Source organism: Eublepharis macularius, chromosome 15 (assembly GCF_028583425.1).
Source record: "Eublepharis macularius isolate TG4126 chromosome 15, MPM_Emac_v1.0, whole genome shotgun sequence".
Taxonomy (NCBI): Eukaryota; Metazoa; Chordata; class Lepidosauria; order Squamata; family Eublepharidae; genus Eublepharis; species Eublepharis macularius.
In genome coordinates this window covers 33,386,508-33,399,362 of record NC_072804.1, presented here as the reverse complement: position 1 = coordinate 33,399,362, position 12,855 = coordinate 33,386,508, and the positions used below count along the sequence as shown (strand labels likewise).

Genomic DNA, 12,855 nt, shown 5'->3' with positions numbered 1-12,855 from the left:
TGGTCACATGGCTGGTGGCCCCGCCCCCTGATCTCCAGACAGAGGGGAGTTTAGATTGCGGCGCGGAGGGCAATCTAAGCTCCCCTCTGTCTGGAGATCAGGGGGCGGGGCCACCAGCCATGTGACCATTTTGAAGAGGTTCCGGAACTCCGTTCCACCACGTTCCTGCTGGAAAAAAGCCCTGCAGCTATGTATGTGATGTGATTTTTTTACCACGGAAACAATCCCAACTCCGTGGGGTGGTGTGAGGACATGAAAAGAGCAAGGGGGAGAGGAGCAGCAGCCACATCTCCCTACATGCTGTGATCACAACAGAAAAGAGCCAGGATGCATCTGGGAGGCACAAACCTCCCATCGTACATGTGATGAGAAAGTCCTTACGTTGTTCCTCAGAAAGCACAAAGACTGGCCGTTTTCACACACTTGTAAACATCTCCGGAGAGTCGCGCAAAACTTGTGGCATGACGGCGTCTTCATAGCATGATTTCCTGTTTAATGGTGCGATGACGTCAGAAATCACACCATTAAACAGGAAATCGCGCTATGAAGACGCCATCGTGCCGTGAGGTTTGTGCGATTTTCCGGAGGTTTTAGGCGTGTGAAAACGGCCTTTGTAATATGTAGATAGATGGACCCTTATTCATTTGGAATACATCAGAATGTGGGGGAAACTTCTCTATATTCTGGGTAACGATGGATAAACCATATAATATCTTATTTATGTGTTAGAACCTAAGAAGGAGTTTCAGATTCTCTGTTAGTAAAAATCACTAGCAATTTAAAGCAGCTATTAAGGACTAGCTCCTTGCTCGGCTAATCTTCATGGAAGAAGAATGGCTAAGCAGAGAGGTCTCTCAATCAAATCTCAGACTTCCCACATGTTGCTGGTCATTTATTCATTTGTTTATTCATCGATTACATTTTTTTAGACTCCTTTGATATTAAAATTCCCAGCCTAGTTTACAACCAACATGTGAACCAACATTAAAACTTAAAAATATCAGCAAACCTTAAAAACAATTAAAAGGTTTAATAATTTACATACACCCCCAGATTAAAAGACATCAGGAGAACTAGGGCTTTTTTTCTGAGAAAAGAGGTGGTGGAACTCAGTGGTGAAACTCAGGACCGCACAATGACATCGCTTTGGTTCGGCTGGAACAAGGGGGTAGTTTTTTAAAGTTTAAATCGCCCTCAGCGAAAATGGTCACATGGCTGGTGGCTCCACCCCCTGATCTCCAGACAGAGGGGAGTTTAGATTGCTCTCCACGCCGCTGAGTGGTGCGGCGCGGAGGGCAATCTAAACTCCCTCTGTCCGGAGATCAGGGGGTGGGGCCACCAGCCATGTGACCGTTTTCAAGAGGTGCCGGAACTCCGTTCTGTCACGTTCCAGTTGAAAAAAAGCACTGAGGAGAACCATCATTAAAGCTGGCAGAAAAGGAAAATTTTCATCCATCTGCTCAAGGAGAAATTGGCATTGCCCCCTGACCTCCAAAGGGAAGGGATTATGTTAATGTTGGGGCAACCACTGAGAAGGCTGTGTCCCTGAGAAATGCCAAACTGATGACAACTTGCAATTGTCTTTGGAGTGGGACCTCTTGTGGCAGCAAATTCTAGCATTTAGCTATATATTGTGCAAGCATTCTCTTTTGCCAGTCCTGGCCCGATAGCCCATCATTTTTGTCACGTGAACAAGCTCTGAGGAAGTTGGCAGAGTTCCATTAAGATAGATCATGCAATTCCTTTCCATCAAAGCTGCTTTCATGCACTTTCAGTGTACTTTGCAAGTGGTTCTTCCCGTGTGGAACAAGAAAATCCAGTTACAAGTGGTTGCTAAAGCGTATTGAAAGGGCATTGTTCAATGTGTGTGAGAACAGCCCAAGTATTCCTCTGACAAAGGATGACTTCCTCGAATTCCCCATTCTTTCTCCATCAAGGGTAGAGAGAGAAATACCTCCCGGTTCCCTCCCTCCTCACAGTTCATCCTTTTTCAGACCTCTGTCTTACCTCTCGCAAGGTCTCTAACCCCTTTTCCTTCCTGTTCCAGGCGAGCTCGGTTCAAACGGTCAAACAGTGTGACAGCCGGTGTGCAGGCTGACTTAGAACTGGAGGGCCTGGCTGGGCTGACTGTGGCCACAGAGGATAAGGCGCTTCAGTTCGGCCGCTCCTTCCAACGGCACTCCTCTGAGCCAGAATCCACACGGCAGTACTCCGTATACAAGACGGTGCATACGCAAGGCCAGTGGGCCTACCGGGAAGATTACCAGATGCAGTACGACACGGTGGAAGTGCCCCGCCAGGACTCTTGGATGGACAGAGGTTCACGCAGCTTGCCCGATTCTGGCCGAGCATCGCCTTGCCACCGGGATGGCGAGTGGTTCATTAAACTGTTGCAGGCAGAAGTGGAAAAGATGGAAGGCTGGTGCCAGCAGATGGAACTGGAGGCAGAAGATTACGATCTGCCAGAAGAAAGTAAGTCAGAACAGAGCCCCGTGGGTCAGTTCTAGCAGTCCTTCCGGGTCTGCCATTTTCCCACTCACAACCAGTCTGGTCCAGTGGCTGTAGTGCAGGAAGCCAAGTGACACCATCGTCTTCCTGCATGCACAAGGAATTGGTTGCTGCAGGGCTCATTTTGAGGGGGAACGCGCAGGAATGCAGTTCCAGTAGTTCCCCAAAGAGGTCACATGTTAGGTGACTCTCGGCCATTTTGGGCCTGTTTCGGCCTGGATTGGGGCCGAAACAGCCCAGATCAATTCTCTGACGGTTGGTGGATCATTCTGCCGCTCAGCAGCGGCCCAATCCTGACCATTTTGGGCCCCTTTTTGGCCATTTTCAGCCCCTTTTTGCCATTTTGGGCCCAATTTCGGCCCTGAATGGTCAGGATTGGGTCCAAAACAGCCTGGATAGGTGATGTCAGGGGGTGTGGCATATGCAAATCAGTTATGCTAATGACACATTTCCGGTGATGTCAAGGGGCATAACATATGCTAATAAGTTGTGCTAATGAGTTCCTCCAGCTCTTTTTTTACGAAATGACCCCTGGGTTGCTGGATCATGCCACTTCCGAGTGCAGAAAGTTCTTCCACATAAAATAAAATTCTCTGCAGGTACAAAAGAAACATGGCAGGGAAAAGTCTGTCTTGCATCATTGGCATGGGGTTATCAATTTGTGATTTGTTTGGAAGATTTTAAACCGAATAGCATCTGATAATTATATAAAATGTGCAACCATTTTTTTTATTGTTGCTTTCAGGAGAGGGCATTCAAACATTTAGTTCCCACACCACCACCTGAAGGAGTTTAAAATTAAGAGACTTAAGTGCCATTCTCCCATGTAATACCCAGTTTGGTCTGAGATCAGTAGTTATTGGCTGCCGTGGACAATGCTAACATTAATGGGTTGGACACTGTGACTTCCTTACACTAAGTTGGTCCTACAACTTCTTTCCATCAAGTTTACCTCCGATGGAGAACAAGTTCCTCCAAGAAATAGAATCTTTTTTTCCCATGAGAAAAGGAAAGCAAGATTTAGCAGGACAGAGTTGTAGGATCCTATCCAGTATTTTGACCTAATTTGATGCTTTTTAAAGAAATTGTCACTCTGGGCTCAATTGGTCATTATCGGAAGGCAGTTTTAATATTACCTGTACTTCTTATTTGGACTGGGAAGCAGTCGAGGAACTCTTCTAGGGGAAAAGACTGGCACGTAAACCTTTGTATAAGTACATACATGTACTGTTTTGAAAAGAAATAGAAAATAGGGTTTTTTAAAAATTCTTTATGTCCAATTTTTGCTTTTCCTACAGAGTGGTCCTATGCATATTTACTCATGCATAAGTCCCACTGAGTTCAGTGGGACGTACTCCAATGTAAGTGCATACATGAGTCACGGCCACAGCCTTATTGTTCCAGAGCTTAAGACCTGGAGGACCACTGGAGATTCTCCAAGGTGCCTTTGGAACTGTGTGTGTCATTTCTCTCTCTCTCTCTTCACAGTCCTCGAGAAGATCCGTAGCGCCGTAGGAAGTGCTCAGCTCCTAATGTCTCAGAAAGTACAACAGTTTTACCGACTCTGCCAACAGAACATGGTGAGCGGATCTTGCTGTGTGTCTAGATTTTTAAAACGCCTTCCAGGACTTACAGTTTTGTTTTGTTTTTAAGCCAATTACTCTCTTGTCAAAGTAGATTGTGAATTGTCCCTCCTGAGAGAGACAGAACTCCAGAACATGTCTCTTGACTCAAACCTGGCATGTCCCTGGAGAAAACATAATGTATAGTTAGGTCCTTATTGACTCTTATTCTGTCTCAGTATGGATTAGGGAATACTAACTCTGAGGTTGGGTTTTTTCATAAGTAAATGTGATAATCCTCCCCGGGCTCTCTCTTGAGAGTCCCCCATTCCTGATATCCGTTCAATCTGCTGTGATAAGATCCTTCTCAGCCATGGCACCTATTCTCTGGAATCGTTCCCCCTAGGAGGTCAAGGGGATTCCCACCGTGGCACAGCTCCGGAGGCATTGCATAGCCGCCTTGTTCAAGGAGGCTTTCGGGAGCAAATGAACTGAATTGAAACAATGCTCGTGAAGTTGTATGTGCAGCAGTTAGGAATTTAGGGCCTTTTTTGGCCATTTTGTATTTATAATATTTTTCATCTCTTTATGTGGTGTGTTATGCCTGCATTTGGAAGCCACATTGAGACACTGTTTGATGGTGGGGAAGATGGCGTATAACGATTTTAATGAATCGGTAAATCAATCTGACCCTTATAATACCTATGGAGAATCTCTGATTCACAGAGCCTGCATTTGTTCCCTTGCTCTCCAACACATCTACCAAGTATCTGACCCAGGAATTTCCAATGAGCCTGCCGCAAGAGAACTGCTAGAGCGCCACATGAAATAAACAGATGACATAATAATAGACTCCTGTGAACCCGAGACTTTCACCCACAAGGGAGGCAGTGCCGCAGCATCTCTACACAATCCAGTGCTCCGGCCTCGCCTGCTTCCAGTCAGCCTTCACTGATAGCAGATAATCCCTCTGTGTCTGGATCAGATGTGATTAGATTCAGTTTGATTGTTCCCAATATATGATAGAATTACCCTCCCTCAGAGCAGACACAATCCAGACCAGAGATCCATTTATTTATTTACTTCATGTACACTTTTCTCGCCAATGGGGACCCCGAGCACTTTGCATCATTCTCCTCACTTCCATTTCTTCCTCACATCAACTCTGTGAGGTAGGTTAGGCTGAGTGTGCGCGACTGGCTTACAGTCACCCGTCCAGCCTCTATGGCAGAGCAGGGATTTGAACCTGGCTGTCCCAGATCCTAGCCCAACACTCTAACCAATGAAACATTTTTATCCCACCTTTTTGCCACCTTCAGTTTTGATACAGAAACAGGCAATCGAAAGGTTAGAAAATGCAGAGTTGACTATATCAGAGGTAAGGGCGAAAATTACTTAACATTTCTTACCAGTACTCTCCCTCTCAGTGGGTTCAAAGCAGAAGATGGAAGGTATCACTTTGGCCACTTTTCATAACAGATTCCTTCCGTCCTTGATCAGAGGCAAAATTCTACATTTGGACTTCAGCCCAGTCTTGATCATTTTAGCCTTCCAAATATCTGCACCCTTAATGGGAGGGGGCTGTCTTGGACAGCAGCTACTGACCCCATTTCCTTTTCTTCTCCCTCCTGGCAGGACCCCAACGCATTCCCCGTGCCCACCTTCCAGGACCTGGCAGGATTCTGGGATCTCCTGCAGCTCTCCATTGAGGACGTCAGCATGAAGTTTGCGGAACTTCACCAGCTTAAAGCCAATGGGTGGAAACCCCTCGAGCCCAAGGTAACGGCGGAAAAGTGGTAAACACAGAATGGAAAGCAGATTCACTTGAGGCAACACAAAGAGAAATGCTCTGATGCGTGATGGTGCTTGGATCTCTTCCAGCCGTTAACGCACAAGAGATGGACTGGCACTCCCTTCTGGGCCCTTGGACCCAGATGGTAATGTCACAGGCCCAGGGCAGGATGGGTATACCTTGCCTGGGAGAACAAATTACCTTGAAGCAAGACCTCCAGTTCTTGAGGAAGGGCAGGGAGATTGCCACTGACAGGGGGCAAATTCACCGCCTCGTCTTGAATGTATCCCAGATGAAGGAGTTGGGGCTTTTAAATCTGATTTTAAATGTTATGATTTTGCAGGAGGGGAGGGAAAGAAAATGGTATCCCTGAAGTTGCCACCCTCCACTATCATGCATCCCCTCCCTCTGCCCCCAACCCTTGTAGTCTCCGTAGGACAATAAGAATGGCAGAACCATAGAGCAGCCTGTATGAAGCGCATCTGCTCTGTGATTCTCCTCTTTTTTATACCCCATAACAACAATGGCAAGGTGACCCAATGCATTATAAAGAGTTGTCCTCAGGAGGTGGTTGTTTGTCTCAAAGCCGAGGGATTTGGGCTTTTGGCATACATTCCTTGCTGCATAGACCCATTTCATAGAAAACAAGGGTAGTCATTGAGGAACCCAAGAGTTGGTAAAGATGCAAATGGCCTTGAGGAGCAATCTTCCCTTCCCTAAATGGTGGCCCTGCCCTTCAGGCATCCTGGGCCGTTTCCAGATGGCTTACCTGCACCCGCAATGTGGCACCACGTTGCAGGTGCAGGTAAGCCATCTGGAAATGGCCCTGCTTTCCTCCTTCCAACAGAAAGCTGGGGAAGGTCCTCTTGGAAAGGAATGGCCCTTTCCCCTGTTCTTGCTCACTCACTACTTGCCCTGTCAGTTTTCTGGACAAACAAAGGAACTTTAGTGACGTGGACATGACAGAGATCTGATGTAATGTGCCAGGCGGCTGTGCCAGCTCCCACAAAATGGATGCCATGGAGATGCGTCTTGGCATATCCCGAGAACCTCCTTGCTTTATCCATGTGTTTGTCCATTCCACACATGTGCAAGCACTCAGCGCAAATCTGGAAATGTGACATTTCTTTTTTAATTGTGCGTGTTTCTATAATTTGGTGTGGTTTTGATTCTGTGGGCTTTTTAATTCTGTGCTTTTTAAAAAAATCAGTGATCTGTGTACGTGTGCGTTTTAATTCTGCGTTTTTAATAAGTGCATTTTTTAAAAATCTTATGGATTGGGCTTTGTGTCTTTGCCTCCTAGCATGGTGTTGTTAGCCTGCTGAAGTCTGAGGAGAAAAGGCCGGGTAGAAATGTTTTAAATAAGTAAATGGGAGACTGAGAGTAGGCAGACCAAGTTTCTAGTCCTTATGGAGAAAAGCTGGTGAAATTCCTGCAGGGGAAGGGCAGGAAAAAGGAAACTTGACTAGGGCACTGGAAACTAAATAGTTTCCGATGAGCAGACTCGATTGTGCAAGTTAAACAGATGCAAACGCATTATGCATTATCTATGCAATTCACATAGTCCCTTTTGTAGCTGTGCCCTTCGCTGCTTCACAGTACACTCCAAAGCAGTGTTCCACCTCATGGGCTTAGAAGGGTATAACTCTGCCTAGAAGGGCACTGCCAGACCCCTCCTCTCATCCAAACAATGGCCCTTCAAATGTCCCACATTGGATCCAGAATTTGGGGGAAGGGGTGGGGTCCCATGGGAAAGGCACTTTGGTGAATTTAATCTAGAAGAGGCAAGGTGTGCAAATGGAGAATTCCTCCCAGCTTAGATTAAATTGGTTGCACCGTTGGGGCAGGAGTCGCTTTGCCAGTGCTGCGATCCCAGCAAATGCCACCCCCACTGCAACCTTCAGTTATCATCTCCAGAGAACAAGAGCAGCAATGTGCCTGTTTCACAGCCACAAGCAGGCTTGTCTCCTTGGCCAAGTCAGCTGCAGTTTTGCCTCCTCTCCTCCCAGGCGTCCTGCAAGATTTGGTACGCGTAAGAGGGATGAGGGATTCAGATAGAGAGATCACAGCTGTTTTTCTCTCTCCCTCCCTTCCTCTCTCTGCTGATCTAGAGCTATGTTGCTGGTCCAGGCAGAAATAATTGGGTGTTTTTAATGAATCTTTGTTCTTCTTCTCTCTGTTTTTTTTTTAAATGAACTCCTAGCTGAGCAACAAAGCTTGCTTTTTTTCTGCTGAATGGAGAGGGAGGGTGGCTTCCATCTTGGCTGAGGAGCTGTTTCAATTTTTTTTTATGCTCCTTTTCTCTCACGGCACATCCTTGTCCGCACCCACACACAGCTGTGCATGCTCCCTTTGAAACTAACATTCAGGACTGCAGCTGGTGCCCAGAGTTGCCAAGTCTGGTTGTGCCCTATTTTTTAGGCGGGGTGTGTGTGTGTGTCAACAGCCAGCACCAGCATCTATGCTCTCATTTTCACTCTACCTCTGCAAAATGAAAACCCTCCTCCGGAAGATGTGGAAAGGGCCATAGCTCAGTGGAAGAGCCTCAGCTTGACATGCAGAAGGCCCCAGGTTCAATCCTCAGCATCTCCGGTTAAAAGACCGTTTAGCAGGTGATGTGAAAGACCTCTGCCTGAGACCCTGGAGAGCAGCTGCCAGTCTGAGTAGGCAGCAAGGGTCTGATTCAGTATAAGGCAGTTTCATGGATTCATGTGGTCCTTTGCTCACTCTGTGCACCGCCAGTTCCCGCCGCCCCTCATGGATTGCCCCACATCCCAACTCAGTTAAGAGGGCATCTTTGGTGATGTTGCTCAGGAGTTTGCAGAACAGCCAGAAACAGAGAACATCTCCATAAGGAGCAGTTCGACATCTTGCTAAGAGCACAGATAAGGCCCTAAGGTCATGCATGCACACAGATCTGTGGGTATGAACATGCATGTCTGCATGGGGAAGTATGGGATGAACAAGATATGGGATGTGCATACTACAGCCCATGCAGGCTTGAGCGCATGAAATCGGCACACCCAGACCATCTCATGTCTTCACACCTTTGCACAGATTTTTCTGCACATGCTTTCCAACTCAGACCTGCGCATTCATGCCAGCAGATGCCCACCCTCGTGGACAAACCTAAATTCATGTAGAGATGTTTAGTCACATTCAAGATCTTCAGACATCACACTTCTGGCACATGGATTGGTCCATGTATAGGGATAAATCCTGTGATCATCAGAGCAAGAATAAAGGAATGGTGGAAAAGGCAGGAAAGGTGATTTCATCCCCTTCCCCCTCCCCACTGCAACCCCCTCCCTCCAATCCATAGTTTTTAGTTCTTGCAACCCATGGAATTAATTTTCCCAAGGTCAGACGGTACATCTAGGGAGGAAGGAAACAAGAAAGATCAGTAACAATCAGAACTTTCATAAATTCATTTCAGGAACAAAGAATGGACATTCATACCTGCAGATTTGCACATTCGTACCTGCACATGCACATCCATGGAGTCATGGATGTGCATGCGCGTAACCTAGTGTGCATACTCCATGGGCATTTCCACACCATAGGCTTATGCTGATTGGAGAGTTATTCTGTATCCCCTAGGAATATTAGAAATTGTATTTGAGTGTATTTGAGTGTTGGGGCTAGAGATTGCTCCGCAGACTGTATAGACTAGTTTCCAGGAGGCATTGTGGGATGCCATGACAATTAGGTTGGCCTGCAACTAACAGAACACAACTCTGCCTGTGCAAGGTACATTTACACTACGGTTGCCCTGCACGCACAGCATTGTGTGCAATCACTGCCACCAGCAAGACCCTCCCAAGACTTCTCACCATGCCCAGACAAGTGGACCCTTGCTCTACTAAATGTCTTCTCTGCATCCCTTGGCAGGAGGAAAAGAAGGTGCCTCCACTGATACCAAAGAAGCCACCACGTTCCCGGCTGCACCCAGTGAAGGACCGTTCCCTGGACTCCGTAGACCGGCAACGGCAGGAGGCCCGGAAGAGGCTCCTGGCAGCCAAGCGGGCCGCCTCTTTTCGCCAGAGCTCAGCCACTGAGAGCGCCGACAGCATTGAAATCTACATCCCGGAGGCCCAGACCAGACTGTGAGGGGGTGGGAGCAGCTTTTCTAACCCACCTGTCCATGCAGAATGCACACTGTGATCTGCGGGGTGTGCCCCACCATCTCTCTGGGAGGGCAACCCTCAGCCCCGTCACGGTCTCGAAACTTTTTTAAAAACTCCTGTCATCCTTGGGCTTGACACCCGAGAGGCAGGAATCAGGGTTCTGGCCCCTTCATTCATCACACTAAGTAGGACTTGCTGGGGACCAGACTTTACCGATCACTCTCCTCTGGTCTCCCCTTTCACTCTGTTATTCCCCAGCCTAGCCTCCTTGATGGGCTTTCTTCCCCACCCCCTTTTATCCACCCTCTTGACTTGAGCTATTCTCACTGTCCTGCAGGTTCGGGGCCCCCGTCAACAACCCCGTCACTCCGCATCCCATGGGTTCTAGGCCCGTCAATATTTATATATAAATATAAATATATATATATATATATATATGTACTTCTATAAATATAACCGAAAGGGCAGAAAACTGCCCAAGACCACAGCTGTGTTTCTGATGGCGAGAGCCTTCTCGTCTCCTCAGGAGACCCCAACCCTTCCCACGTCAGCAGTTCGATTCCTCATGCCGCACACACAAAACATACAAAGATCATACACACACACACTCAAACTCCTCTTGGATCAAGCCTGGAGATGAAGGATGGTCACTGTGATCCGACCGCCCCGGAACGCTGATGAAAGAGCCCACAGGTGAACAAGCGTGACTGGTTATGATATAACGAAGTCACTGTTGACTTTTGGGGGAGGTCCGTTTTGGCCTGTCAGATTGGTTTTCGCGAGCAGCAGCGCATAAAACTTCTTGAGTCTTGGAGAGAGAATGGTCCTGTTGAGAGAGTCTAAAGCAGCATTGGCCTTTTGAGTCGAGACAATGGCGGTGCGCCTCAAATGACCAATGGGCTTGTTGGATAGCACCAGCATTTCCCAAGACTAAAGAAGTCACAATTCTACTCTACTCAGCTCCATTCTGGGCTCCAGAGCTCAAGAGGGATGGTGAAAACCAAAGAGGGAGAAGAGAGATACAGGGTGGGATAGGATCTTCTGAAAGATAGAGTACCCACACACACACACACACAAAGGCTAAAAGAACCATGTACTTTAAGCCTAGATCAATGGCATTCTGTTGCCAGGGAACATGCCACATTGTTGTCTGTGATGGAGCTCTGCCTTGCACACTGTAAGGGGTTCTGAGGAGAGCTCTAGAGTATATGTACAGCATACGCTGGTCATCGGGCAGTCTAGCCCTCTCCATTGTCCAGTGTGACCTGAGACCATATCCTAGAACACATCTAAGATTCCCTTGTTATTCCACACAGTAGAAGGAAATATGGTTAACAGTGAGCAAGCTGTCTGTCATTGGTGATCTTATCAAGGAACTCCAGGGTTCTCTTTGAAAGCCACTGGTGTTGACAAAAGAGGGTGAAGAAGACTGGCCTTTTCCAGATATTTAAGAGTGTGTGAAGAGGGAAAGGTGTAGTTGTTCATTGCTGAGGATCCGGGCTTTTTTTCTGGGAAAAGAGGTGGTGGAACTCAGTGGGTTGCCCTTGGAGAAAATGGTCACATGGGGAGTTTAGATTGCCCTGGCAATCTAAACTCCCCTCTGTCTGGAGATCAAGGGGCGGGGCCACCAGCCATGTGACCATTTTCAAGAGGTGCCGGAACTCCGTTCCACCAAGTTCCAGCTGAAAAAAAGCCCTGCTGGGGATGGATATGAGAGGAACTAACTGCAAGTACGAACAGCAGGGGAAGGTTACAGGACCCCACTCCATGGAGCTTTTCGAGCAAAGAAGTAGAAGGCCTCCATCTGGTGTGCTTCTCACAACATGGAGCTGATTCTTGTGAGGGAAGCATGGTTGATACTTCCTGGTGGTTTCCATTCCACAGTATTCCAGTAATGCTGGAATGCAAAAAACCACGTGGGAAGAATTACAGGAGCCAAATCAGGAAAGATGGCATAGACATGGAGTTCTCAGGTTGGCATACCTGTGTGAGGTTACCCCTTTTTAGCCAACCCTATAAGATAATTTAGACTGATACTTTGGGTGGCTCAAGGCTACCCGGTGGGTTTTTTGGTCAAGAACCAGTAGTTGGACCCAGGTCTCTATCTATTACACCACACCGTTTCTCAGTAAGCCAACAGCTCCGGTGGTCATTCCCCACCCACCCACCCCGCAAAATATAAGAATTAGCACTAATTAAAGATTGTACTAGATGGCCAACTGGCTGCTTCTAACTCTTTGGATGGTTCCAGAATGCTACTCAACATAGTAGGTTAAATGTATGTCAGGATTAAGACTGCCACACCACTTTCTAAAACTGTCCAGAAGTTTGCAGGAGGAAACGGAAGGTTGATTAATCAATTAGTTGGCTGTTTTCGAGTCTCGTGCGCCATGGCAAAATACACAGAGAGAAGGGAGAAAAAGAAACTCATATCGATGATTTCACAGTATAAATAGAGGGTCATGTGAAAGTATATTTTTCTCCCCCTCTCTCTTAACAACCATAACATTTTTTGTTACATTCTCCTAAAAGGACAGAGGAAATAGAGGGGATCTCAGGAGACCTCATGGCCTGATTCCATTTGGGAATGGCCTGGGCCTCATTCATTCATTTTCAGTTGCGTTTCTTGTATTAATTTATGAAGTTGCCTGTCAAAAGGGACGGTCTGTCAATAGCCATCCATTTTGGTGGCTCAAAACACCTGCTTCGCACATGGGGGGGTGTGTGCCATGGATGGGGTGCAACAATGAGATTGATTCCTGTGGATCCATCTGCATGAGTGGAAGGCACTTTCCACTGGAAGGAAGCATGGCCACTAGTATAATGGATCGACAGGATCCAATCCCCCAAGCTCCACTTGAGACAG

At 47.2% G+C, this 12,855-nt stretch overlaps 1 protein-coding gene across 1 annotated transcript in view; it reads left to right on the top strand.

Moving 5' to 3' along the window:
- Nucleotides 1-9,972, top strand: part of DLGAP3 (DLG associated protein 3) — a 49,657-nt gene extending 39,685 nt beyond the window's left edge. The window contains exons 7-10 of the mRNA XM_054999453.1: nt 2,048-2,472; nt 3,997-4,088; nt 5,706-5,849; nt 9,754-9,972. Coding sequence (XP_054855428.1) covers nt 2,048-2,472; nt 3,997-4,088; nt 5,706-5,849; nt 9,754-9,972 — 880 coding nt within the window. The remainder of the gene's footprint in view (nt 1-2,047; nt 2,473-3,996; nt 4,089-5,705; nt 5,850-9,753) is intronic.
- The last annotated feature ends 2,883 nt before the right edge of the window (nt 9,973-12,855 follow it).